The sequence below is a fragment of the Neovison vison genome, chromosome X (genome assembly GCF_020171115.1).
Source record: "Neovison vison isolate M4711 chromosome X, ASM_NN_V1, whole genome shotgun sequence".
NCBI lineage: Eukaryota > Metazoa > Chordata > Mammalia > Carnivora > Mustelidae > Neogale > Neogale vison.
Genome location: NC_058105.1, coordinates 119,724,453 through 119,752,435, shown reverse-complemented (window position 1 = coordinate 119,752,435; position 27,983 = coordinate 119,724,453). Strand labels below are relative to the sequence as shown.

At 43.6% G+C, this 27,983-nt stretch overlaps 1 protein-coding gene across 1 annotated transcript; it reads left to right on the top strand.

The window, feature by feature from the left end:
* Positions 1-521: 521 nt before the first annotated feature.
* Positions 522-27,983, top strand: ZRSR2 (zinc finger CCCH-type, RNA binding motif and serine/arginine rich 2). Its single transcript, XM_044234608.1, has 11 exons — positions 522-596; positions 1,012-1,091; positions 4,813-4,891; positions 9,883-9,991; positions 10,191-10,277; positions 13,403-13,441; positions 14,048-14,166; positions 19,040-19,253; positions 23,876-23,931; positions 24,702-24,811; positions 27,042-27,983. Exons 1-11 carry the CDS (start codon positions 556-558, stop codon positions 27,500-27,502), a joined length of 1,395 nt encoding a protein of 464 aa, XP_044090543.1. The 5' UTR covers positions 522-555; the 3' UTR covers positions 27,503-27,983.

The following is a 27,983-nucleotide window of genomic DNA, read 5'->3' as shown; positions in this document are numbered from 1 at the left end:
GTTGCACATTCCTTGGGAACAGAGGTTACTCGTTCGCAGCGCAGGTGTTAGTTTCCCTATAGAGGCGGTAGGTGTGAATGGAAACTGGCGGACTCTGGAGTTTCAGGGGCTGATAGGTGGAATCGCAGAAGGCGGAGCCTGGACCAGTCGGGCTGGGAAGCTAGGCGAGTGACCGCGTGAGGCCAGGGCTCGTGAGTGGATGAGAGGACAAGAGAGAGAGACAGAGAATTGTAACTTTTAACTTCCTGACCACAGGACAGACCACTGTGATGTTGGGGCAGGTAGTGATAAGGCAATAGCGAAGCTCTAGAAGGGAAGAATTATTTTCAGGGAGGGGTAGGAATTTTCGGGAAGGAGACATTTGTTTGTGCAGAGTTTTGGGAGACCAGCCGCCTACAGGAACCTCGCGTCTTCTGTCTCTGTTTCTCCCGGGAAGACGCGCGCTCCCCCACGCCTCAGAGTCCCCGCGGCACCCGCGCCTGCGCGCGGCCGCGCCCTTCCTCTTAAGCCCGCCTCTTCCGCTCAACTCTAGGGGGGCGTGGCGGTCCTGGCAAAATGGCGGCGCCCGACAAGATGTTGTTTCCTGAGATACTAAGGTAAGCGGGGCTGTGGGAGATGAGGCGACGAGAAGAGGGGACGGAGCTGCCCGAGGCTGGACGTGGAGGGTGTGTAAGCAGGAAGGAAAGGGGAGCTGGACCAAGCACGCGAGCTACTGCTGCCGCTGGAGTCCTTCCCGAGGGTGCGACCCGGACTGTCACGGGCGTCTGTGGGTTCAGGGAGGTGAGGAGGGGAACAGGCGGTGGGCTGGAAAAGACCTGCCATCTGGTCGTGGAATGGCGAGGCGATAGTAAATGTGTGTTCCGTAATGAAAACCCGGGAAGCAAGGTTTCACCCCCCGGCACCCGAGCGATTTCCTGTCACTGGGCGCGGCGCGGCGTGTGTGGGGGGCATTCAGGCAGCGCCGCCGGTGCGGTCAGTTGACGCGGGTGTGCGCCTGTTTCAATCTTCCAGCCACAAAAAGTACAGGGCCGCCCTGAAGAAGGCGAAACGAAAGAAACGACGGCAAGAACTGGCTCGATTGAGGGACTCAGGTAACCGACTCCTTAGCCCGTTTTCTGTGTCTGAAATTGCTCTCTCCGCTCCCGTCTTAACTCGAAGCCCCAGTGCCAGAAGGAAGCCAAGTACTTACCTGCTGAGAGTTACGGCGTCTGCTGCCTCCCGAGTAAAGCTATGTTAGACCTACTTCAGAAACGATATTAACGTACCAAAGAGGGGGAAAAAGGTCATGGTGAATCAAGCACTGATTATGTGTAAGTATTGATGAAGTATCTGATATTACAGGTGCAGGCCTCATGAATTACAGCAGCTAGCACAGCCCTTGCACATAGTGAGTATTGAGCGAATGTTTTCCTTTGTAAAAGCAGCAGGACTTGAGGGCTTTAGACATTTTGCAAATTTTTCTCAAACGTGAGTAACAACAGACCCTTTGTTGACTCGGATTATTACTAATGCCATTGAAGTATATACATAAGCATAAAACCAGATATAAAACTCTTATTTGACTAGAAAACGACCTATGTACAAGATTATAAAACCAAGTGAAATTACACACCCAGTAAAATTCAAATCTACATTAATGTGATGTTGGGGATGGTGTGGGACAAGCTTTGAGCGTGCATATGGTACTGATTGGAGTTGGGAGTGCCACTACTGTTGCCCTGTGGTTATTACCAGTTGTTGTTTTTTCCTATTAAAATACTGGCTATGATGTCATTTTTACTGGCTTTGGTGTCATTTGTCCTTCATATGGCAGAATCTAACAAATATCTATTAAACCCGCTTGTTTAATAGAATGAAGTTAGTAATAACTTACAAAATTATATATTAGTTATGAATGCAGATGGAAGCACTGAAATCACACAGCAGTACTGCATTATAATCTTTGCCATCCAGGTTATCCAGGCAGATCTTCACATACTTCTTTTTTTTTTTTCCTTTGACATATAATTGACACATTAGTTATAGGTATACATTGTAATGATTTGATACTTAAATACTTTGCAAAAATGTATCTAGACGATTCCTGTAGTCCACAGGCAAAGGCCTCAAGTAACCAATGTTCTCTAGCCTTGTGAAACATAACTGTAGACATTGTATTTGCCCTTGGAATTGTCCAGTACTTATTTTTAGTAGCGATACTTGGAATATTCAGAATGGGAGAAGCAGGGTGTTTACCTGCGGCCTGTGTTAGCGTCTTTTATTCATAACTAGACCACTAAAGGCAGGACATAGTATCAGGGATAAAAGCAAAAAACAGGGTAGGTTGGAGTTATTGATGCCCTTGGTTTCTGTGTTCATCCCCTCCCGCAATGATCTCAGCTACCTTTGTTTACTTAACCAGTATTCTTTAATAAAACTTTTTTTTAAACTACTTAATCTTTTTTCCCTTTCTTAAATCCTAGAGCTGTTTTTATTGCATTGGATTCCCCCTCTCCCCCACCCTTTGACTTCACACAGTGCTTTCAGAGTGAGCCTTTGTGAAGAGGCAGGCAGATCATGTTCTTTGGCAGTTTAGTCAGTTGAAGGGTGCAGTCACTGGTTTGGTCAGGATTATATAGCTAATGGCAGATCCAAGTCGAAGCACTTGTGTCTGGACTACTGCTCCTACTTTGGTCCACTCCAACTCCTAATTCTTAGTTGTGCTTCATGAATAGTGTGGCCTACCAAACACTGCTGTTCATTGTAGCACAGATTGAATGGGCAGACAGTACCCCGAAGGCTAGAATAGGGAGATAGTCTATACGAATTGCTGTTAAGAGTGAATTGGAAAATGGGTGGTAGAAATTTCTGGAATATTGACCTCTCATTTATAGGTAGCCTCTTCAGCATCCAGCTCTATTTGAAATAGCCTGAAATGAGCTGCCTTGTCAGAAGTTAAGGTGGCATTCAGAATCAAAAGCAAGTTGTTTGATTCCAGTTTATACAGTTACATGTATGATACAATTAGGTATAGTATACTTACATGTGTCCTTGCATATGTTTGACTGTATGTGTATCGAGCAAATGCTACACCTGGTACTGTTAGTGATCACTTCTGAGGAGTGTGAGCTTGTTTTGGGGAGGATAGAGGGGTTGAGTGAGTCAGGCAACAGATATTTTTGAGTATCAGCTGTGCTAGACAGTGCCTAGTCTATAGGCATACCTCTCTAAGTCAGTCAGGCATAGCTTCTGGGCCAGGGTGTCTGAAGCCCCTTTCGGAACATTAGCTCATTTAATAATCTGAATAATTAGATTTTATTCTGTGTGAGCTAGAATTTACCCCAATTTTTTTTCTTTCTTTCTTTTTTTTAACCTATTTTAATTTCAGGTACTAAAATAATAGAATGTACTTAAGAAAACTAAATTGTAATTATCTAGGACTGGGTGTGCCTTTGATTAGACCTATACTCAACATATGTGACAGAAAATCTTTTTCCTTTAAGCCTGAGATCTTCTGTTATATTTCCTTAGGATCACTTCAGTTTTCGTCCTTCCCCCCCTCCCAAATTTAAATTCTGATTAAGAATTTATATATATATAATTATTATATAATAAGTTGTTATATTAAAAATATTTTCCCATATTCTTTTTTTTTTAATTTTATTTATTTATTGGACAGAGAGAGATCACAAGTAGGCAGAGAGAGAGAGGGAAGCAGGCTCCCAGCTGAGCCAAGAGCCTGATGCAGGACTTAATCCCAGAACCCTGAGATCATGACCTGAGCCAAAGGCAAAGGCTTAACCCACTGAGCCCCCCAGGTGCCCCTCCCATATTCTTAGTTTGAAAATGTTCCAGTGTACAGAAGGTTGAAAAAATGGTACGATAAATATCCATGAACATGTCATCTAGATTTGCCAGTGTTAACATTTTGCCTCACTCCCTATATATATAGATACATATGTACATATTTTTTCTGAATTTATTGCGTGTCAGTTGCAGGTACCATGATCTCTCACCACTAAATACTTCAGCCTGCATCTCCTTAGAATGAAGTGCATAATATCAGACTTGCAGCCAAGTAAAGGAATAGTAATTCAATGGTGTGTGATATGCAGGCCATACTTGAACTTTCCCAAACCAAGACTGATGACTGAAAAGTTCAAGCCAGTTGTCTGGTGGAATGCCCTGCATTCTCGATTAGCCTGTCTCCTGATTAGCTTCAGGTTACGCCTATTATGGCAGATCCTACAAAGCTGATGCTGTATACCTCTCACTGCCCACATCAGGGGGCTGTAATGTCAGGTTGTTCCCCTCTTAGTATTGCCGCGAGTGGTCAAAGTGTTGCCAGTCTGATGGCTCCATTGTAAAGGAAGTTTCCCTTTTGTAATTAGTACTCTGTGAGCTGATGTTTTGAGATGGTGTAAGTATCTTCTTCCCAACAAGCTTTCAACCAGTGTTTTTAGCATTTAAAAAAAAAATCCGTTCTTAAAGTGGGGTTGCAAAAATGACTTTTCTACTTAAGTCTTTCTGCATTTTTTAGTTGCCATTCTTCTGTAAAGATGAATGTTCCTTTTCATACCCCACCACTTTTTTGAGTATCACTGTGGAACCATAAATTAATACTTTAAATTGAATGTGTTACCTACCATTATTATTCATTTTGGGTTTCAAAATTTTTTCAAATTTGGTCGGTTGGATCCCTTATTAGAAGGTTTTAAAAACAGATTGGTACCATATTTGTAATAGTTAGATTTTATCTTTTTTTCCCCCTGAATCATTGACCAAGGTTTTACAATATTTGGATCATTTAATAAAACATTTAAATTTCCTTAGGACTCTCACAGAAGGAGGAGGAGGATGCTTTTATTGAAGAACAACGCCTAGAAGAAGAGAAGCTGTTGGAGATAGAAAGGTCAGCAGTGATCGGAGAACTTCCTCATAAATCCAGTTGTTTTATTTGAGTATTATAAGTCTTGGGGCACCTGGGTGGCTCAGCTGGTTGGGCTTCTGACTCCTCTGATTTCAGCTCAGGTCTTGATCTCAGGATCTCCACACCCAGTGTGGCACCTACTTAAGAAAAAAAGGTAGGGGGGGCCTGGGTGGCTCAGTTGTTAAGCGTCTGCTTTGGGCTCAGGTCATGATCCCACCATCCTGGGATCGAGTCCCAGAAGCAGGGAGTCTGCTTCTTCCTCTCCAGCTCCCCCATGCTGTGTTCCCTCTCTCCCTATCTCTCCTTGTCATAAATTAAAAAAAAAAAATCTTTTGAAGAAAAAAGAAAGAAAGAAATTTTTAAAAATATTATAAGTCTCTACAAACTAGTACAGGTCTCCTTTATAACACCTTGTACAAAACAGGTCTTATAAAATAACCCTGGATAAAATATTTAAATCTCCACCTAACAGACTAAAATTAGATGTTCTAATTTTTCTTAAATGGGAGTATTTTTCACTATTTTTGCTAATTTGAAAATGTTTTTCCAAAAAAAAATTGAAATAAGTATAAAGAGTGAAAGGGCTTCAGTGAATTCAGCAAACCCAAAGATAGCTGTTAAAAATGTAAGAGTGTAGATGTACTGTATGTGTTTATGTCTATAATGGGATGTTATTTATGCATTTTTAATGGATTTTTTTTTTGCTTAATATATAGGACCTATATTTCAGTGATGGTTCAGATACCTAATTCAACCATTTCAGTGGCAGCACAGTGTCCATGGTATGGTTGTAGCATAATTTATTCTTTTTTTTTTTTTTAAAGATTTTATTTATTTATTTGACAGAGAGAAATCACAAGTAGATGGAGAGGCAGGCAGAGAGAGAGGGAAGCAGGCTCCCTGCTGAGCAGAGAGCCGGATGCGGGACTCGATCCCAGGACCCTGAGATCATGACCTGAGCCGAAGGCAGCGGCTTAACCCACTGAGCCACCCAGGCGCCCCGCATAATTTATTCTTGATCCATAATCTGTAGTTCTCTACTGATGGACATTTGGGTTATTTACTATTAAATAACATTCACTTTCTATTTCCTATTATTTACTACTTGTACTCAGATTTTAAAAAAAAAAAAAAAGATTTATTTATTTATTTATTTGACATATAGAGATTACAAGTAGACAGAGAGGCAGGCGGGGGGAGGGGAAGCAGGCCCCGCGCTGAGCAGAGAGTCCAGTGCTCGACTCAATCCCAGGACTCCGAGATCATGACCTGAGCCAAAGGCAGAGGCTTTAACCCACAGAGGCACCCAGGCACCCCTATACTCAGATATTTTTGCAGTTCTCTAAAAAGTTGCCATGGGTATCCATGCTTATATATCCTTGGTAATTGTCCTATTATTTCCTCAGGATAATGCCTAGAAATGAAATTGTTGGGAAAAGGATAAGTAATGTAAAATGTTGATGGTTGGGTAAAGAGGGCACCTCCAGTTTGCAGCCCATCTAGCAGTGAATCAAGGTGCCTGTATCCCCATACCTTCTTCACTCACACCAGGCATCAAGTTTGAAAGTTCCTGTAGTGAAAAGTTGCAGTTCATTGTTTCAAATGTATATTTCCTAGTTAGTAAGTTTGTATATATATATTTTTTCTTTTTTAAAGATTTTATTTATTTATTTGACAGAGATCACAAGTAGGCAGAGAGGCAGGCAGAGAGAGGAGACAGAGAGAGAGGAGGATGCAGGCTCCATCCTGAGCAGAGAGCCCAATGTGGGGCTCGATCCCAGGATGCTGGGATCATGACCTGAGCCGAAGGCAGAGGCTTTAACCCACTGAGCCACCCAGGCGCTCCAAGTTTGTATATATTTTTTTAATATATTTTATTACCTATTTTAGATTGCTTAAGTCTTCTACATTCCTCTTTTGGGAAACATTTTTTTAAGTTTGTTGGGTAAGCAAGGTTATTACTGATTCAGGATATTTGTCCTTTATCTGTCATATGTGTGATGTATGTTTTTTTCATTTGTCATCAGTCCTACCTAACTTGGCTTATGACATTACTTCCATAATTTGATTTTCACGTCATCGACTTTCATCATTATATCTGACCATGGTCTCTGGACTATAAAAGGCCTCTTCCATCCCAAGATGATGAAAATCTTCTATTTCTCTTGCTTAGTATTTTTCAGGGGGTAGTTGTTTTTTGTTTTTTGTTTTTTTGGTTTTTTGTTTTTCCAAATGGTGCACAGTAATGTGAATGTGCTTCAATGTGAGTGTACTCAACCGTACACTTAAAAATGATTAAAATCCTAAATTCTTATGTATATTTTGCCACGATAAAAAAATATTTTTAGGGTGCCTGGGTGGCTCAGTGGGTTAAGCCGCTGCCTTCGGCTCAGGTCATGATCTCAGGGTCCTGGGATCGAGTCCCGCATCGGGCTTTCTGCTCCACAGGGAGCCTGCTTCCTCCTCTCTCTCTCTTTGCCTGCTTGTGATCTCTCTCTGTCAAATAAATAAAATAAAATCTTTAAAAAAAAAAAAATTTTAAAAGGAGTAAGAAAATTTTATAGGCGATCTCTAGCTATTTAGTGGCATGTTTAGTAGGGAATGTTGCTGCTTTGGATGTAACTCACACTCCTGTTCTCCACTTAAGCATGTAAATAGGTGCAATCAGCAAAATGCCAAAAGAAAATGTAGTAGTGATTGAGAACATGGAGTCGATTGAGCCAGAACAACCTTGAGTCCCGGCCCTGCCGCCTTCTAGCTGTGCTCAAGTTGCTTCTCTCTCTAAGCTTCAGTTTCCTTGCCTTAAGTATGGAGATAAAATGGAAATAGAATCAGTCCTAGTACCTACCTCATGGAATTGGGGAGATGAAATGAGGTGGCAAGTGTATGCACTTAACATAGTGTTAGTAGATAGGAGACGTCGAGACGCAGTAATATCTCTCTGGTTGTTAGAGATTTCTGTTATGATGAAGATGCCATACATGGTATGAAATCGGGGTCATTTGTTCTCTTTTCCCATTTAATTTGAGGTGCTTCTTTTAAATCAGGTAACCAGATCTTTGTGTTCCTTTGATCTTTGCTCCTGTACCAGTTGCAAGGTAGTGTGTTGCCGAAAAGTGGGAGAATTAATTCTGCGGAAACACTGTATGGCTTGATGTACTGCCTGAAAGCACATGCAGAGTGTCAGAGACGAGCACAGGCAGACGTTGAAGTGGTGAGAACAGATTGGAGTGCCGGCCTGGGCCTGTCGGGGAAAGAGCTGAGCTCCGTTCTGATTCATGCTGGGGCGATTGGCACCTTTACAAGGGAGAGGGCAGGAGGAGTGTAGGGGCACAGAGGAATGAGAGGGGGAGGATGTGTGAAGGGCTGGTCAGGGTAAATGTGGCCAGCAGGCAGTTAGGCAAGTTAGGATTCCAGCCTTTCGCAGACACTGGGACACAGGGGCCCTCTCCTTCTTAAAGATGACATTTCCAAGAAATGGCTCTCAGGTCCTTGAGAGAGACCGAATCACAATTTTAAGCCATTTTTAGTAAATCCTGTAAGAAAGCAAAGGCAGGGGCCTGTGGTCCTGTGTTGGCTAGAGCAGAGTCCATTTCCCCAGCAGCTTTGAGCTTTGTCTGGCAGGCATTTTAGGGGGGGTGGGAGAGGAGGGGCTGGGGTCAGCCGGAAGGCACAGCCCGACACTGCTGGAAGCCGTGCTAGACACTCCTCGGGGCCTCCCAGTGCCCGGGTCTGACCGAGCTGTGTGTGTGGAGGTCTCCAGTTTTGCTTCTCAACAGTTACCACAAGTTGCAGCTCTGTCAGCATTGACTCTTCGATTGATATGTGCTTTGGTTTGGTTTATGTATAATTAATGTTCTTCAAAAGACTCCAAAGTCAGAGTTCTACACACTGAAACATCTGTACGTAACCCACAACCTGCACGGGACCATTGAGCGATGCAATGTGCCCGCCTTCACCATGGTGAAAAGATGGGCTCCTGAAATCCGTAGCTGGAAATGAAATCTCTTTTCCCATAGGGTGTTGGAAGTTGTGAATCGGTTCCCCAGACTACAACTAAAACCTTATGTAACGCCTAATGTTGCTGAAGTAATGCAGAACTGTTTCTCATATTTCACTTCCCTTTTAAAAATTCAGTGGGAAAATGCAATCAAAGTTCTAAACACCTAATTGGCTTTTGAACTTTTGAAATGTAACTCATCAGGGGCACCGGGGTGGCTCAGTTGGTTAAGCGTCTGCATTTGGCTCCCAGGGTCCTGGGATCAAGCCCCACGCTGGGCTCTTAAAAAAAAGAAAGAAAAGAAAAAAGAAATGGAGCCCATCTTTCAGCTAGAAATTTCAGTATTGGATGTCTGAGACACTTGCCATTTTAAGGTAGCATCACCCTGTAATTGGTCATTTTTAAAAATAAACTAGACAGCTGCTAATTTATTTGTATAACTCCTTGTCACAAAACCTGTAGCTTCCTTTATTTTAAAACCTGCTCAGATAGAGTTCTGTTCCCTTTTTTGAGCAGTTTATGTGCTTGGGACAAGCCATGGCAGACTCTTAACTGCCTACGGGAGCAGTGCAAAGACAGAGTGCCGCGGTCTCACAGGTGCCGCTGTAAAATGCATAGAAGGGGAAGGGTAGGACCTTCTGAACTTGAAAAGCTAGAGGGGGCCTTGAGACTTGTTGGGATCTTTATTGACACCTAAACATCCTGATGGTCATCCTGATGGTCAGCCTAAAGGGCAAGTTGTAGTGTCCTTGTTCCTGTGTGAAAGATGTCACGGACAGGAAGTGTAGAAGTAGGGATTTTCAACTGTTACCCTCTAGGAAGAGATCCTCTTACCCTCCACTGAACTGCTTTCTAGAAAATACCTTTCGTGATAGCTTGATCATTCTCAAATATGTCATTTTGCTATCATTGTGTGTATGTAATTGTAGATTAGTGTTCGTTTCTCTTATTTGATTACATCATTACATTATAGGCAAAAATTACATGAGGCGTGGTTGCTTCGGGAGCAGAAAGCACAAGAAGAATTCAGAAGAAGGAAGGAAAAGGAAGAGGCAGCTAGAAAACGGCAAGAAGAACAAGAGGTACCATATTAGTCCGATGGCTGGCTAATTAGTTAACCCAAAATAACTCCCAGTAAGAGTTCTAGGTCTCGAACTTAAAGTGGGTAGTACGCATTTTACCAGTGGCAAAGTTTTTCATTTATCTGCCCCATATGTTAAATGTTTTCAAGAAGTAAGTGACAAGAATTACCGTTCCTTCTCTTTCTTTTTTCTGGTAAAGAGAAAGTTAAAGGAAGAATGGGAAGAGCAGCAAAGAAGAGAGAGAGAAGAGGAGGAACAGAAGCTACAGGAGAAGAGAGAAAGAGAGGTGATTCCTGTCACAGGAGGATAAACGCACTGCGTATCCTCTTGGTGCACAGATACGGTGTGGGATGGGGCTAAGGAATGAGCTGGAGGCATATCAGCCTTTGGGCTTCGTTTTCCTGTCTAGGAAGAGTCCTGTTTTTAGTACAGATACATGCTCGAGTTCCCTTATCTCTCCTTTGGGTCTGTGCAGTGGCAGATACCTTAAATTAAGTTTTGCCTTTAACTACCCTTCTGTCCCTTTATACCAGGCATTGGCCGACTTGCCCTGTAAAGGCCAGAGTAAAAATTCGGGGCTTTATGGTGTGTATGGTCTCTGTCGCAAGCATCCAACTCTGTTGGTGTGGCGTGAAAACAGCTTTAGGTAATACGTAAATGATGGTTGTGGCTGTGTTCCAGTAAAACTTTGTTGTTTTGTTTTGAAAAACAGGCAGCTGGCCCCTGCTTTCCACTTTGTCCCACCCTAGGGCAAATGTTGTTTTTGCTCTAGCTCTTTACATTCACATCAAACCATTTTTCTGAGGTTCTTTTCTATATGGGTTGGCCCATTTAGAGAATACTTTGTGTGGTATCCTCACTGAGTTAGTAAGACATTTAACTGCTTATAACATGTCAGCAAGAATGAATTGACTGAAAAAAATCAGGAACTCCAATATTGAGGAGTTAGGAAATATTGTTTTATTGCTAAATCATGATTGCCTTTCCTACTTGGCTATAAAGGCCATTGTAGCTAACATGTAGTTCCTCGTTAAAAAAAGAGTGAGTCTATAAGGTATGTGTATGTATCTTTCAGTGTCTTTTAAAGATTGCTTTGGTTTATTTTGCTGCTGTTCCTTAACACAGTGTATTTATTTCCAAGATCCCACAGCTCATCATTCCTTGACTGAGTCCTCAGGATGTATCTTTTCTATCATATTCCCAAGTTTGAATAGCATCAAAGTGGGTAGTTAAAAATGCATTTGTTTATATCCTAGTCATGATAGGGTAGGAGCAGCCTCCACAAATTTTTGTATTTTGTGTCTCAGGTCATCAGTGAATTCCAATGCAATTATTTTTTAAAGATTTATTTATTCATTTTAGAGAGAGAGCACGCGTGAGAGAGAGTACGTGAGCAGGGGAAGGGGTAGAGGGAGAGGATCCTCAAGTCGCCTGCCTGCTGAGCACGGAGCCTGACGCGGGGCTCGATCCCACGACCGGTGAGATCGTGACGTGAGCCGGAACGGAGAGCCGGGCGCTCCCCTGGCTGAGCCACCCAGGCACCTCTCCAGTGCACATTTTTAACCCCCTCATTTGAATGTTGCCTTAGGATGAGGCGAGACCACGCTAGCTTTTTAGGGGACAGGGAAGTTGTTGGGAACTTGTCATCGTTTATAGAGCAGTCGAGTCCCATTTCGACAGTAGAATGTTCTCAACTGAGGTCTTTCTGACATTAGGAAAAAGCCAAGGCTGCTTTTAAAAAAATTAAGGCTTTTGTTTCAAAGGAAGTCAGGTGAGATATTACAGAGGCAGGTAAAATGAGGTAGGTTGTAAGCATGTATAAAGGGGCATGCAGTCTGTGTTTCTTCTGTCTCTAGATACTTTTCTAGTAGAGGGAGATAGAGCAGTGAAAAACACAGTCCCTGCTCTCCTTGAGTTTTTTACATGGGGGAGCCAGATGATAAGTAACCCAAAAAATAATTTTACGTGCTGTGAGATGATGTTAAGTGCTATAAAGAAATAAAGAGCCATGCGGTAGTGATTGGGGTAGGGATGTACTTCTTTAGATTGCCTGGTCAAGGAAGACTTGTCCAAGGAGCCAGTGTTTGAGCTGATACCTGAGTGCAAAGATCCTGGGGAGAAGGAGTCCAGGCAGAGGAAAGAGGCCTGAACCATGGAGCTGAAAAGATGTCAGGGTGCCTGAATCTTGGAGACCAAAGGAGAGAACGGTGGGGGCAAGGAAGGGGGTCAGGAAGGTAGACAGGGTCAGATCATGTAAGATCTCCTGGACTGGAAGGAGGAGTTTGGGTTTTATGTTACGTGCCATGGGAAGCCATTGAAGGGTTTCGAAGCAGGGTGTGACTTCATTTAATTTGTATCTCTACCTTTACCAGATCCTTCTAACTTATATAAAGAAGGGGGAGGGTAGAGAGCAGGGAGCCTGCACTAAGGATACAGGAGTGAAAATAGAATGACCAGTTAGAAGGCCACTGTCGCAGATAGGACATGATGGTAGTTTGGACAAGGGCGGAGCTTCGTAAGGATAAGTACGCAGAGGCAGGGTGTGTGGAGGGAGAGGCAGTGGGGCTCTCTGGCTTGTAGACTGAATGGACGGTGAGGGGAGGAAAAGGGGAGGAGTTCCAGTTCTACCTTCTAGGTTGTTAGTCCAAACAGCTGGGCAAGTGGATGGCAGCATCAGTTACTGAGATGTGGGGCGTTCAGGTGGATGGGGGTGAAGAACCAGAGTTGCCCTGCGAGCACGTGGAGTTAGCCTGGTCCCCCGTGTGACCGGGTAGCATCCTCAAGCAGCTAGACAGAGGAGTCTTTTATGTAATGCTTTAAGGGGCAAGGAAATAATTTAAGACTTGTTTAAATGACAAGTCAAGAAAAATCGTTTAAATGATTGTCAAGAATAATTTAAAACTTGTTTAAATGACAGTGAGCTCAGAATGTACTGGTATATTGCAAGACTTCTTTGTCTTAGCGAAAAGTTTGAGATTTTCTCATCAACCCGAATTCTATGTTCATGTCATAATTTAAGATCTGTTAAGTGTTGATGATGTTTGATCTGAGCATTGCATTATGTAATAATTCACTGATGCTATATCACTCATCTGGAAAGCTAGAATGTGGTATATATGATCAAATACGCTAAATATTACTGTTACTCAAACTATTATAAGACTGTGTTTTGCAGTGGGAGCTAATAAATGTCCTGCTTGAATAAACATTCTCAGCTATATGTCCTTTGAAAGCTTTTCAGAAGATCTGTGCTGTAGAAAGCAAATTAGAACCTAAAGCATTTGGCGGGTGTGATTTCTGTTTTTGTTTTCTCTTATGAATTGTTACGCATGAGCTTCTTAACCAGAGAAACCAGACGTGACTTTCCTGACTTGCAGGTTTTCATTAGTCCTATGTTTGCACCATTTGTAGGAAGCTGTGCAGAAGATGCTGGAGCAGGCTGAAAATGAGGTATTTTCAAACCTTTCATTCAGAATTTGAGACCAGTGAACATTTCTTTAAAAACTGTTCCTCTAGTAGAATGTTAATTTTGTGGTAAGCTATTTAGGTCACATCTGAATATCAGAATCACTTCGCAGCTCTGTGATTTTTACAGCAGCAACAGCAGCAAGTGGTTTTTGATGAACAAAAGCAAATGGTGTCAAGTCCCCTGCTGCGGACTCTACTTATTTCTAGTCCTTAAAGTGTGTGCGAGCGACACCACGCACTGTTGGCCCGAAGTAAATGGTAGAACTTGCTACAGAGCGCCTTGGGTCTTAGGCGTGGTTCCCTGACAAGTCCTTTGACCCCATTCAGAATGGATGGGCAGCAGGGAGACCTTGGTGACTGCTCCCAGAAGCCACGGTGATGCCCGGTCCTGGGCAATGACTGGGAGCCAAGAAAGACACCATACATGTCTCTGGATGATTGTGAAGTCTCGATTGCCTGTTATGACCTAAATGTGTATATTCTTAAGTCCCCATATATTTTTTGACCAAAATATTTGAATGCATTTTAAACATCAAGTTTATCATGGATTTTTATACCACCAGTAAAAGTCATGGTTATTTTCAACAGTTGGAAAATGGTGCCACATGGCAAAACCCAGAGCCACCCATCGACTTAAGGATAATGGAGAAAGATCGAGCTAATTGTCCATTCTACAGTAAAACAGGAGCGTGCAGATTTGGAGATAGGTAACTCATTTTGTTTTATCATGTCAGAATACAGTGAATCAGAATGTCAAGGTTGTTTAGTTCTCTCTTTGGAAGCACCGTGGGCTTGAGCTTGAAAGGTTCCCAGTCAGGTGTCGCCTGCATCCTTGCTGCTTCTCCAGTTGCATTGCCCTTCTGGTACCTATTCCCTGGGTCAGCTCAGCCTGGTTCTCTCCTAGAGCTTCCTTTGCATTCCTTCCACAGCTTCATGAAGACCTTGTGCTTTTCGTTTTCTTCCTGTGCTTGCATTAGTCCACGTGGGACGACTTGGATGGGGAAAGAACGTATTTCAAGAGACTGGAGCAGCTTGGCTTATTTTCTCTCTCTCTCTCTCTCTCTCTCTTTATTTATTTATGTGCTTACTGACTGACTTCTTTTTGAGTGGCCAACACTATGCGCAAAAGAGGCTTTGAGAAGTTGGCGCACCCAATACCCAAGGGTTATCTGTGAAAGCCAGGACCCGAGTGAGTGAGGAAAAGTATTCTAATTCCCCATTCTCAGTCTGTTCTGACTCAGGAGCAGAGCCAGGGTGCAGAAGCAGACTTGAGCACCTTTCCCTTTGGGCAAGATCCTTAAGCTTTCTGAGCCTTGGTTTCCTCATCTGTAAAATGGGGATGACCAGCAGTCTCTCCCTTCGATGGAGGTGGTGAGGCCGCACAGAGTGGATGCAAGGAAAGCACAGACCCCGTGGCAGGCACATGGCAGACCCTGGCCTGAGTGGTCACTGGTATATTTTCATTTTGTTATGGTTGCCCTTATTCTTTGAGACACTTCTGTTGTCCACCTCTTTTGACTCAGTGGTTTAAGACTTTATTTCTTTGCCAGAGAGAGAGAGAGAGAGAACACAAGCAGGGGGAGAAGCAGGCAGAGGGAGAAGCAGACTCCCCGCTGACCGGGGAGCCTGATGTGGGACTCGATCCCAGGATTCTGGGATCATGACCTGAGCCGAAGGCAGACGCTTAACCAACTGAGCCACCCAGGCGTCCCAAGCCTCAGCATTTTTGAAACCAAGACGTTCATGTAGAGAACTAAGTGCCGATGTCTTCATTCATTAAGCAAATATTTAAATACTTGATAATATGCCAAGCATTGGTGATGTTTATCATTTGGCTTATTTATGAATGAACAACTCAAAGGAGAAAAATAATTCATAATGGTGAATGAATCTATGTAAGATGAAATATAATGATTAAGCATTCTGCAGAAGAGATCTCATCATTTCTTAAGGTCCTGTTAATCCCAAAAGGGATACGAATAGGCAAATTCATATGTATTTAATGAGAAAACTATATGTTGTCACTCATGTTATTTTATTCATAAAATTATCCAAGCCATGAGTTTCATGTCCTTCTTTGAAAATACAAACTTTCTCTCTCTTCCTCTTTTCTTGTTTAAGTTAAGCCCTTGTGCCTTTTAATTTTTTTTTTTTTTTTTTAAGAGCAGTGGTTCTCAACCCAGGTACACGTTAGAATCCTCTAGAAAGCGTTTAAAAATTTATGTCCTACCAGAGGTTGAGTAAATCTCTGAGGCCTGGGCAGCCTTACTTTTGAAGTGTCCTCAGGTGTTCACACACACCCTAGGACGGAGAGCCACTAATGTGGGATGTGCCGCTCCTCTTACGGCTGATAGCTGGTGTTGGCTAAAGCCTGTGAGAGGATCTGCAGGATGTGGTCAGTAGTGACAGCCTCCTGAGGAACTAGGAACTAAGGAAAGGAGAAGAGATTTTATTCCCTTTTGCCTTTAGAAATATCTTCTGAACATATGCTTAGTTTCACCAAGAAATAGTAATAATGGATGTTAAACACCCCCCACCAAAGAAAACTTGGGAGGTACCTGTGAAAGACAGTTGAGACTCGATATAAATTCACATTTTTGTGAGTAGCTGAACCCGATGGCCTTTAAGGTTTTCTGGCTACAGGATTCCTTGCTTATGCTGTATCTCTAACGTTTCCTTGTATTTTAAGACTGTGGTCCTCTGATTCTAAGTTCTCCTTTTGATGGCCACAGGTGAGAGGAGGAGAGAAGTCCTGCACGGGCAGTGCTTGTGCGCAGGAAGGAGCATGGGCTGCCAGGCTCTCCCACACACCCCTGAGAGTCATTCCAAGGAAATAGTGACAGTGAGCAGATTGGTTTGTGAACATTTTTTCGTATTTTCATAGGCATATGAAATTTCACGATCACAGCTATCAAAGTATGAGAGCAATTTGGGTATTTTCATCACTCAAGTGATGAATTATGAAGTAAAATGCTATGAAATGAGCAGTTATAAAATCCAGCACCATCGGTGGAGACAATGAAGCCGTTCCCCTTTTCCAGAGCCACAGTGGCTTGCTTCAGAATCACACAGCTGTTCTTGCCTGTTCAGGCTTGTCACTTCAGACACTTCCATCCCCCCAGCATTACTTTGGTGGTTCTGGTTTTGTAATTAGTCCCAGGTTCAATTCTAGAACCTTTCTGGAGTTGATACTGCATGGAGTCACAGCTTGGAAGGGAGTTCCGTGGTGGTGGTGTTTTTTCCCCTCCTGAAAACATAATCGCTGATGAAAGGTAAAGCTTACTTTTCAGAGTAGTTATTCATAACTCCCTCGTTTCCAGAAGTGATTGAAAGAGGGCTTATAATGTACTGCCCCAAGTGTAATGAAAGAAATGGAAAGCAAGGAAAGGAAGAGAGAGGGCGTTACTGTGAGTGTGCAGTGCACTTGGCTCTGGATTTTAACACAGCCCAGGCAGAGATTTAGTTCTTGCCCAAAAGAATGCATGGTATCTCTGGAAAGACAGATTTCGCAGGCATCAGATTCTAAATGTTTGTCCCGTGGAACAGGAGGTGGATGATAACTTTGATAGATGTTTTATGAACAGCTGCTTACATAATTTTCCTGAAAATGTTTCTTAACAGAGACCTTCAGTAAACGATAAGCAGCCCAATTTCAGCATGTACCTTGAAATCTGTGAAGGACAAAGGTAGTGAGTGCTCCCTCCAGAAGAGAAAAAGAGGTGTAGTCAGTTAGCTCCACCGGAGGGGCCATCTGGAGACCACATGTTTCGTTGGCTGACCTTGGGCTAGGGTAACTTCTTACTGTGTGGTTTCATGGCCGTCTTACATGATTCTAGTATCTGCCTCGTAAGTAAATAGCATAGTCTAAACCAGGGGTTCCCAAACATGGCTGACCTTCAGGATCAAGTGGGGAGTTTCTCTGAAAATAGGGTTTCCCCACCCTGAGGTCTTAACAGATGGTCTGGAACAGAACCTGAGAAATCTCAGTTCTTTCCAGGTGATTCTGGGACTCACACAGGTTTGGCATCACACCTTTCGATTGCCTCCCCAAATGTCTCTTGTCTTAGGTGACTTCTCAGTAGGAGCTATAGGGCTAGCCCTGATGAGACGCAGATTGTATGGACTGTCTCCAGGCCAAGTGGGGCTTTTCCCTAAACAGGGATTCGGGCTCAGTTCCAAAACTCAGAGGCTCGCTTGACACCCTAGGAAGTAGAGCCAGGTTCATTCAGATGTAGTAATCCCATGAGCAGAATTTTAGCCCCCATAAACTGGTTCCTTGTTTAAAGTCTGTGTGTGTTTCTCCGTGTAAGATGCTGACTCACTGCTGACACTCGAAGTCAGCTTGAACTTAACCTCTTTGTGCTGTGGGCAGCCATGCTTGGGAAGGTGGAGCTCATCACGAGGTCTCTGCTGAATCATCTAGGAGGGTCCTTTGGAGAACAGAACATTTCCCATGACTGGACATTGCATCTTTGAGCCGGGCACGGTGTGTGGGGCGGGGGGGGGGCCCTCCCTGCTGTCACATGGCGCACAGATGTGTATCCTGGAAGACATGGAAAGTGAGGAGGAGGGAAACATTTAGGCATTTTGAGGCAATTGATTTTTCTAACACTCATCTTGTTCTTTAACTTTTTTTCTTCCTTCGTTCTGGGGATTGTTTTTTTCCTAAAAATTTTGTCTTAACCAGTTTTTTTTTTAACTGGAAACCTAATTAGGAAAATCTGATGATTTGGAACCTTGAAGTATGTTTTTCCCCCCTCATTTTTGGAGAGGGAACTGAATAAAGTAGACTCACGTAAGACTTGAATGACTCAGGTACAGCCTGGCTCAGTTCAAACTACGAAAAGAAAATTGTTCATAATGGTTCGCCACCTAATGACACGAGAATTCTCTGCGTCCTGTCGCAGATGGTGAACGGGCACTAGACTGGAGGTTAACCCCCGTCTCTGGGCCCTCTCTTACCAGCCGTGTGCCTTTTAAGAGTGCTTCTCTAGGCCTCAGCTTCCCTTTGCAAAGTGGAGAAAATACTAGCCCCAACCGTCCTAACGGGTTGCTAGGATCAGAGGAAGAAATAGAAAAATGTCACGAACACCATGAAATGACACGTATACATATGTGCAATTGAACTAGTCCGTTAGCTCAAAACTCTTACATTACCCTCATCTCTCAGCACTGAGTTAGAAGAAGGTGGTATAGAGCCAGGATTGTATTGTTCTCACCTTCCTCCTGAGTCCCACGTACAGTGTCGGCCTGTCACCACAGTATGCCGTGTCAGCGGACCTTTCTCCTGTGCTTTTTTACATGTGTGAGGCTTTGTGAACTTCATGCAAAGGCAGCTGAGTGGCATACGGATGTGGAAATAATTCCCAACTTCACATCTTAAGGAGAGCAAATATATATATATATATATATATCGGTCAGTCTTAGAGCAGTTCAAGTGTTGGATTGACGCCTGGATGGCGTTTATTATCTTGCAGTTAAGCAAGTTCTTGGAGTCTCCATCTCCAATTTAAAGGAAGCTTTTGATGTGTGATTTCTCACTCTTGGAGTGCTGCGTTTAAGTTCTCCTTTCCTGTGCAGGTGTTCACGTAAACACAATTTCCCAGCCTCGAGCCCCACACTCCTTATTAAAAGCATGTTCACCACATTTGGAATGGAGCAGTGCAGAAGGGATGACTATGACCCGGATGCCAGCCTCGAGTACAGTGAAGAGGAAACCTACCAGCAGTTCCTGGAGTTCTATGATGACGTGCTTCCCGAGTTCAAGAACGTGGGGAAGGTGATCCAGTTCAAGGTGGGTGTGCACGATGCACATGAAGAAGGGGACTGCTTCACTTCCCACCAAAGTGCCCTAGAGGATGCGAGCGCTAGGGCGCAGGCTGTCTGCCTGGGCGGGGCGTGTGCGATGGCGTGGGGCCTGGTCCCAAGTTGGGCACCCAGGTGCTCGGTAGATGTGACTCCCTTCCCACCGGCCCTCACTGCCGGTGCGGCAGCAGGACTGCATGAGATCCGAGCTGCATAAGGTCTGCAGATAGCCATGCCAGCGTTCAGTTAGAGGCTGCCCGTGAGGCCGAAGGCGGCCCCGCCCTTCCTTTGTGGTGGGTCTCCCTAGAGCCATGGTGTGCTCGCCCTCCCCAGCTCTCCACTCACTGAGTTTGCTGTGTGATGTGGATGGCGCCCGCTTGCACCTTCCATTGAGGCACTTACTCTTCTGGAGCTGCCCGAGAACGGAAACCTTGATTCCTTTTTCTGACAGTGTGTTTACGCCTTCAGTACTCTCAGCACTGAACATAGTGTTCCCCAAATCGTGGCTTCTGATGCAGCATACCCGGTGAAAAAGAGCCCCCGAGAGTACACGGTTACTGGAAAAGGTTCCTCAAGGCAAGAATAAAGGCAGATGTACTTACCAGTGGCTGCTCATGGGACCCCGGGGGTTGAATCCTAGCATACTGAGGCCTCCCACTTAACTGACTTGATAAGATCCAGACAGCAGTGATTTTGGTTTGTTAGAGTAGTGGGAATGTCCCATAATTTGAAAGGGAAAAAAGAATAAAATCACGAGGTTTTTTCCTCTGCAAGTTGGCAGTGACAGGGCAAAGCTGGAACAGGGAGGAACAGTGGCTGCTAAGCCCCCAACAGCAGTCATGAAACGCAGAACTATCCTTCTGTCCACTAAGCTCACAATTTTTATTTTATTGTTCTAAAGATTTTATTTACTTATTTGAAAGAGAGAGAGAGAACAGGAGCAGGAGGAGTTGGGGTAGGGCCATAGGGAGAGGGAGAAGCAGACTCCCCGCCGAGCAGGGAGCAGGACACGGGGCTCGATCCCAGGACTCCAGGATCAGAACCTGGGCTCAAGGCTGATGCTTAACCAGCTGAGCCATGCAGGAGCCCCTGAGTTCAAAATCTAAAAAAAGGAAAAAATCTTTTAAAATTTCTCTTTCCCTTTTACCTCTTGCTTCTGTTGCACGCACCTTCCGGTCTTCATGCCGCTTCTCCGCGTAAGCAACAAATACTAGTATGGCGGGGCCAGCCGGGCGGTCCTCATGGTTTGACTAGCTCTGTGCTCCCGAGTGGGTCACTTTACCTCTTCTTGTCTTTGCCTCTTCCCGAAAGGGAGGGAATTGGACCCCATCAGTGGTTTCCCTCGTGGGGTCCCTACGTTTTACTGGTTCTGTGACGTCAGCGATGGAGCTGCTTTAGAACTTCCACGGGGTTAGTGGAAATCATTGCTTAGAACAGGCTGCACCTGCTAGCCACGGTGTGGTTTGGTCCCCCTCCCCACTTCCGTTTAGAATTTTATCAGCAAAGCTCATGCTAATCACATTAGCATTTACAAATGGAAAGCTGTTCGGTAGATTTTTAGTAGGAAAAGTTCCAAAACATTGAATTCATGATGGAAAATTAATAGGTCCTTGGGAACCACTGGATTGAATGATGTCTAAGGTCACTGGTGTAACTGATGTGGCCTCCCAAGGCCTTTTAAGACTTCAAGGGTGGTGTTATAAACTGTCATTAGTCTTCCTTCTAAGGATGGTGTTATAAACGATCATTACAGATTGTGCCTCTTTTTGGGTACTCGAACAAAAATACTATAGAACAAATTTGTAACATTGTAGATTCATTTTGAAAATAAAAGCTAAGCATTTCTATCAATATTTGAGGACCTCCTTTTATTCAATACCATTGAATAAAAACAAATCGGATTTGTCCTTTTTAAAAAAAATTCCAGTATGGTTAACATCTAGTGTTAGTTTCAAGTGTACAACATAGTGATTCCCGAATTCTTGATATAACTCAGGGCTCATCAAGGTAAGTGTACGCTTAATCCCCTTCATCTATTTCACCTGTTCCCCCCACCTTCCCATTTGTTCTCTAGTTAAGAGTCTATTTTCAGTTTCTCTTTTTTCCCCTGTTTTCTCAAATTCCACAGATGAGTGAAATCACTGTACTTGTCTTTCTCTGACTTATTTCGCTTAGCATTATACAGTCTAGTTCCATCCAGGTTGCATATGGCAGGATTTCATTCTTTTTCATGGTGAGAGTAATAGTCCATTGGATATATATGCCACACCTTTTTTACCTATTCATCTATTGATGGGCACTGGGGCTATTTCCATAATTTGGCTATTCTTAATGAGGCTGCTATACACATCAGGGTGCATGTTTCTTTTTGAATTGGTGTTATCGTATTCCTTGAGTAAATACCCAGTAGTGCGATTACTGAATCATATGGTAATTCTGTTTTTTTAACTTTTTGCGGAAACTCCCTGGTGTTTTCCACAGCGGCTGCATCAGTTTGCATTCCCACTAACAGTGCACGAGGGTTCCTTTTTCTCCACATCCTTGCCAACACTGCTGGTCTCTTACCTTCTCGATTTTAGCCTTCCTGATGGGTGTGAGGTGGCATCTCGTTGTCACTTTGATTTGCATTTCCCTGATGATAAGGGATGTTGAGCTGCTTTTCCTGTGTTGGGCATCTTGATATCTTCTTTGGAAAAATGTTCATGTCTTCTGCCTTTTTTTTTTTTTTTTAAAGATTTTATTTATTTATTTGACAGAGAGAAATCACAAGTAGATGGAGAGGCAGGCAGAGAGAGAGGGAAGCAGGCTCCCTGCTGAGCAGAGAGCCCGATGCGGGACTCGATCCCAGGACCCTGAGATCATGACCTGAGCCAAAGGCAGCGGCTTAACCCACTGAGCCACCCAGGCGCCCCTCTTCTGCCCATTTTTAATGGGATTATTTGTTTTTTGGGTGTTGAGTTGTAGAAGTTCTTTCTGTGTTTCGGATATTAACCCTTTATCAAATATGTCATTTGCAAATATCTTCTCCCCTGCCGTAGGTTGCCTTTATTAGTTTGGTTGGTTGTCACCTTTGCTGTGCAGAAGCTTTTTAGTTTGATGTAGTCCCAATAGTTTAGTTGTGCTTTTGTTTCCCTTGCTTCAGGAGGCCTATCTAGAAAAAAATGTTGCTAGGGCCAGCCTCAGAGAAATCACTGTGCTCTCTTCTAGGATTTTTATGGTTTCAGGTCTCACATGTAGGTCCTTAATCCACTTCGAGTTTATTTTTGTGTATGGTGTAGCGAAGTGGTCCAGTTTCATTTTTCTGCATGTAGCTGACCATTTTTCTCAGCACCATTTATAAAAGCCAAAATACCAAGACTTTTACCCATTGCGTATTTTTTCTCCTTTGTCATAGATTAATTGACCGTATAATCATGGGTTTCCTTCTAAGCTTTCTGTTCTGTTCCATTGATCTGTTTGTCCAGATTTATCATTTTTGAAGGCAGATGTTCAATCTAACTAGTAGTAAGAACAGTGCATATGAAATGAGATTATTCACACCTACCAGGTAAAAAAAAATTATAAATTCTATTAATACCAGGAGTGGATGAGGAAATACCAATTAGTAAAACCACTTCAGAGAGCAGTTTGTGAATACCTAGTGAAGTTGAAAGCACGTATAACTTATAAATCGCCCTGGTACTCCTGGTTATGCATACTAGAGAAATCCTTCTCCCCACAGAGTCATGTCCAGGAATGTGGCCTGCAGTGCTGTTTGTTGATGAAAAATTGGAAGCATCCTGGATAGTCATCATTAGAGGAGTAGATAAATAAATTTGATAATTTGATATATCCAATGTACAGTTAAAATGAGTCCTTATGTTTCTGTGAAGATACTGTGCAAAAAGAATGTAAAATATACATTATTTGTGTAAAAATTGTAAATGTATGAAGCAGTACTGTATATTGTTTATCAGTACATATATACAAGTTGCTTTGCATATGTGTACATAAATATACCCGTGTATTCATAAGAGACACGTCTATGCATAGTATGCATAGGATTTGATGGTGTGTGTGTGACATATGTGTGTCTGCCTGTGTACACACGGATACGAGTGTTGGTGTCTGCACACAGGTGCATGTGTGTCCGTCTGTGTGTTTGCCTTTGGAACGTGAAGGATACGCCAGCCTCAGGATGGTTTGTGGTCATCCCTGTGATGGGGAAGGGAACATAGGCAGAAGGCTTTCAATGGGGTCTTGAATGTTTTGCGTACTTAACCGTTCTTCGTCAAAAATGGAAAGCGTTGGTCTTGAACCTGGGGGCTGGACATGTGTGTTGATTTTTGCTCTGTGTATTTTTACGTATGTGTGAAGCATTTCATGTCTGTGAAAAATGAATCTGGATCAGCAGGGATCAGATAGTTGGGGCCTCTATCGCTGCTGCGTGCGGAAGCCCTGCATAGACCGGGGAGGGGTATTTGGAATCTTCAAATGAGAACTGCTTTTGGTAGTGCCACCCTGGACAAAGTGTATTATGATGATTGGAGGGTTTCTTTTCCTTTTTTTTTTTTTTTTTTTTTTTTCTTTTTTTCTTTTTTTTTCATGATCAAATTCTTCATTGCTCTTTAGGTCAGCTGCAACTTGGAACCTCATCTGAGGGGCAATGTGTATGTTCAGTATCAATCGTAAGTATCCTGAACATAAACATCTTACTGTTTTGTCTCGGGTAGTATAATTATGTTGCTGTCCAGGTTTCCCCCACTAAATAGATAGCTATCATGTGCGTGGTGTTTTTAAAAATATAAATATTAAGGGCTAATATAGACATACATAGAGAAGGGACTTGAAAATGCATTTGTATTTCATTTGTTGTGTACTTACATAGTTTTGAATCTTTTACGATGGTTATTTTTTTACTTACATAGTTTTAATAATTAAAATACACACTGAAAAGGGGTAACAGAACAGGATACATTGAACGAGCCAGAAATGGAAGCCCCGTGCCATCTCGGCGTGCCTTCGGCCCTCTAAGACAGCAGTTGGTGTATCGTTTCTGCTTGTCCTGCTGTTTATCTGGGCCATGCTGTGGCTAATGGGTTAAATTAACCATTGTAATAAGGAAAAATAGCAGTCCTAGCTAAGAAAGGAGCGGCTCTGACAGTGGAAGACACTTGTGCATTTTTAATGGTCCAGTCTTGGTTTAAGCAGCTTTGACTCAAGCTGATTTCCATGGATCAGGACCTCAGGGAGGGTTAGTAAAAAGCGTTCCTGAATAAATTGTGAGCTCTCAGGAGCTTGAATGCTCCCATGAGGACTCCCTAGTACTAAAGCAGTGAACTTGGTGGTCCTACGGTAAACTAATAAAAAGGTTAGTTAACAATAGGGGTCATCTCCATAATAGACAGTTACTGTAAAAGGCATCCTTTAATTTGTGGGTTGGTTTGTTTTTTTAAAGGGAAGAAGAATGCCAAGCAGCCCTTTCCCTGTTTAACGGACGATGGTATGCAGGACGGCAGCTTCAGTGCGAATTCTGCCCAGTGACCCGATGGAAAATGGCAATTTGTGGTAAAATACAACATGATGATTTTACCCCAGGGCTTCCACTGTTGTGTAAAGGGACATTCTTAAGAGAAAAACTTGTTTTGTTTTGTTTTTTTAAAGTTCAGTGAGGGGCTTGAACTCACGACCCTGAGATCAAGACCTGAGCTGAGCTTAAGAGTCAGATGCTCAACCTACTGAGCCACCCAGGCACCCCAAAAAACAATCTTTTAAAGGGGCGAAACATGGCTTTTGTCTCAGGAACTAGACGAGCAGAGATCGTTCTATAAAGTAGCTCACATTTCTGTGGCCCTTGTGCGTCACTTTCTGGAGGAGGTGACAGAAGTTACAGTGTATCAGTGACAGAGTTGGGGCTGGAATTCCCATCTCCTCATCCTCCGTCCTGGGTGTCTTTGGGGAGCCTTTTTCCTTGTTGCAACGTCGGAAGTGATCTCTCCTCATTGGACCCCCTCACTGAAGCTGAGTTTTCCCCCCCATCTTTATCCCTAATGAATTTTCTGTCATCCTTGCCGCCTAAAGTGCTTTAACAGTTCCTGCCTTGCTTGAAAGACATGCTTGCGTGCAGTGGAGATTGATTATGGCTGTAGGATCCGGTCAGGGCGCATTCAGTGAGACTGACTCATCGGACTGCGGCCGGCAAGTCAAGAAATGAGTCAGTCCTTTGCGTAGCCAGCCCTCTGGAAGGCCTCATTATTTTTCTATTTCTGTCTCATGGGCTTAGTCAAACTGTTTATTGTCGATCGACTCTGGAAGCAAAGAGGTAGAACTGTCTGTGCCTTAGGGGGCGCACTTTTCTTCCCCTTTGCTTTTTTTGGCTTTACACTTGCTGGCTTAAAGCCTCTAATTTAAAAAAAATCTCTAATTTACCAAGTGTTTATCTTTGGCAGCTTGGTCTTAATGGACGCTGTCACTCAAAAACTATTTATTGAAGGGGGAACAAAGGATTTAGAATTCCTTGCTTTGGAAAGCAGAAGAACCGTTATGCCTGAAACGTGTAAGTTTGTGGGCTGGAAGAGATGGAACTGTTTTTTTTTTCCCCTGAAGGCAATTATTTTTGTCAGTTCCTGGGAATCCAATGTGTTTTCAGTGAGGTACTTCTGAGTGTGACATTGGCTCCCCCGAAGCAGGAGACTAGTTTAATTTTTTCTTTTTTTTTTTTAAATAACAGCTTTGTTATTTTCCCTAGTAACTAATGATGTTGAACAATTTTCATGTGTCCTCATTACTGGCTATTTGTGTATCTTCTTTGGAGAGAGGTCTGTTTAGATACCTTTGCCCATTGTTAATTAGGTTGTCTTTTTATTATCGGGTTGTAAGAGTGTTTGACCTGTCCTACGGACAAGCCTCTTGCAAATATGACTGGCAAATATTTTCCCCCATTCTGTGGGTTGTCTGTTCACTTTGATGATGTCCTGTGAAGTATGGAAGTTTATAATTTTGGTGAAATCCATTTTATCTGTTTATATCCCTATGTTTTTTTTGTTCGTACTTTTGGTGTCATGCAGATTTTACTTGTGTATCTTCCTCAAACAGTTGTATGGTTTCATGTCTTACATTTAAGACTCTGATCGATTTTGACCTTTCGTATATAATGTGTGGTATGCGGATATTTCACTTTTAACTGTTTGCCATATTTGGGGAATTTACGGACTTTCAAAAAGTTAGAGAGCGTCAAGAGGATCTTGAAGTGGTTCAAATAGATTTCACCGTGGCAAGGATCTTCCATATTAAAAGCACTTGGTAAAGTTAAAAGCGTTAGGCCAATGTTGACCGTCTTCTTAAAGTCTAAAGAGAATCCCAAGGCCTGCCCCTCTCCCAGGCTCCCTGTTGGCCAGCAGTCCGGGCCTGCCACCACTGTGCTCTCGGAGCGCCGTGTCCCGGGGCTCCCGAGGGCCGGTTCTTCGGGATTAATTAGGGCTCGACACTGTCCATCAGTGGGATGGGGAAACGCCAACCGCCCCCCCCAATGTGGTCACCGTGTGTTCTGTCGCCCTCCACCCCCTCATCCGGTCGGGGGACAGGATACCCGGCTTACTGAAAACCTCCAGTTTGTTACCATTCACAGTGCCGTTTGGTAGAGCTTTTACTTTTGAAATTCTGGGAGCCAGAGCTGTGACGTCCATCCATATAGGCCGCAGGAGGAGATAGGTCAGGCGCGTCTGCCCATCGGCAGCGAACCCTCTGGAAAGGATGGAGTCCCGGCGGTAAATGCTGTTTCCTCACTGTGCCGTTGCAGGTTTGTTTGAGATACAACAGTGCCCTCGAGGAAAGCACTGCAACTTCCTGCACGTGTTCAGAAATCCCAACAATGAGTTTTGGGAAGCTAACCGAGACATCTACCTGTCTCCCGAGCGGACGGGCTCCTCCTTTGGTAAGGGCTCGGAGAGGAGAGAGAGGACGGGCCACCACGATGAGTACTATGGCAGGCCCAGGCGGAGACGAAGCCCTAGTCCATCCCACTCCTACAAGAGAAATGGGGAAGCGGAGAGGAAAAGGAGAAGCAGTCACCGGGGGAAGAAGTCTCACAAGCACATGTCCAGGAGCCGCGAGAGGCACAGTTCCCGAAGTAGAGGAAGAAAAAGGGACCGCAGCCGGGGCCGGGGCAGCCGGAGCCAGAGCTCCTCTAGGTCCAGGAGTCGCGGCAGGAGGAGGTCAGGCAGCAGAGACCGAACTCTCCAGAGCCCCAAATGCAAATAAACGTACTTTGTTCTTCACGGACTGCAGATCTTATTTATGATGATGGCTGCTTCCTACCTGCGTAGGCGTAGAGGGCTCTGAGCTCCATGGGTTAGCAAGCCGGCCAGAAGCCTATTTAAAAAAGCTTTTTATTCTCTAAAAATCAGTGTGTTTAGTGTAGAAACCTAGAAAACCTAAAATGTACAGATAACCTGGAAATCACCTGTAATCCTAGCCCCTAGTGAGAATGTTAACACGGGAGCAGTGCTTATGTCTTTTTTCCCTCCTCTTCTGCGTCTGTACATGTGTTTTTCTTTTTAACGCGGAGCTCATACATGGCTGCAGTTGAAAATGCTTTTTTCCCCTCCGCTAAACCTATTTCATCAAGCTGCTTTTTCTCACTGCGCAGCGTGGACCTGTCCATTTATTCAACCATGTCCCTATTGTTGGATTTTAAATTATCTTTAATTTTGCACTATTAAAGAATCCAGTGCTACAAACA

Excerpts from the sequence above, each read along its gene's own strand:
- ZRSR2 (XM_044234608.1), top strand. The coding sequence starts at position 556 with ATGGCGGCGCCCGACAAGATGTTGTTTCCTGAGATACTAAG. Across the intron at positions 1,092-4,812 it reads GGCTCGATTGAGGGACTCAG|GACTCTCACAGAAGGAGGAG; the intron begins GTAACCGACTCC and ends AAATTTCCTTAG. Across the intron at positions 9,992-10,190 it reads AACGGCAAGAAGAACAAGAG|AGAAAGTTAAAGGAAGAATG; the intron begins GTACCATATTAG and ends TTTCTGGTAAAG.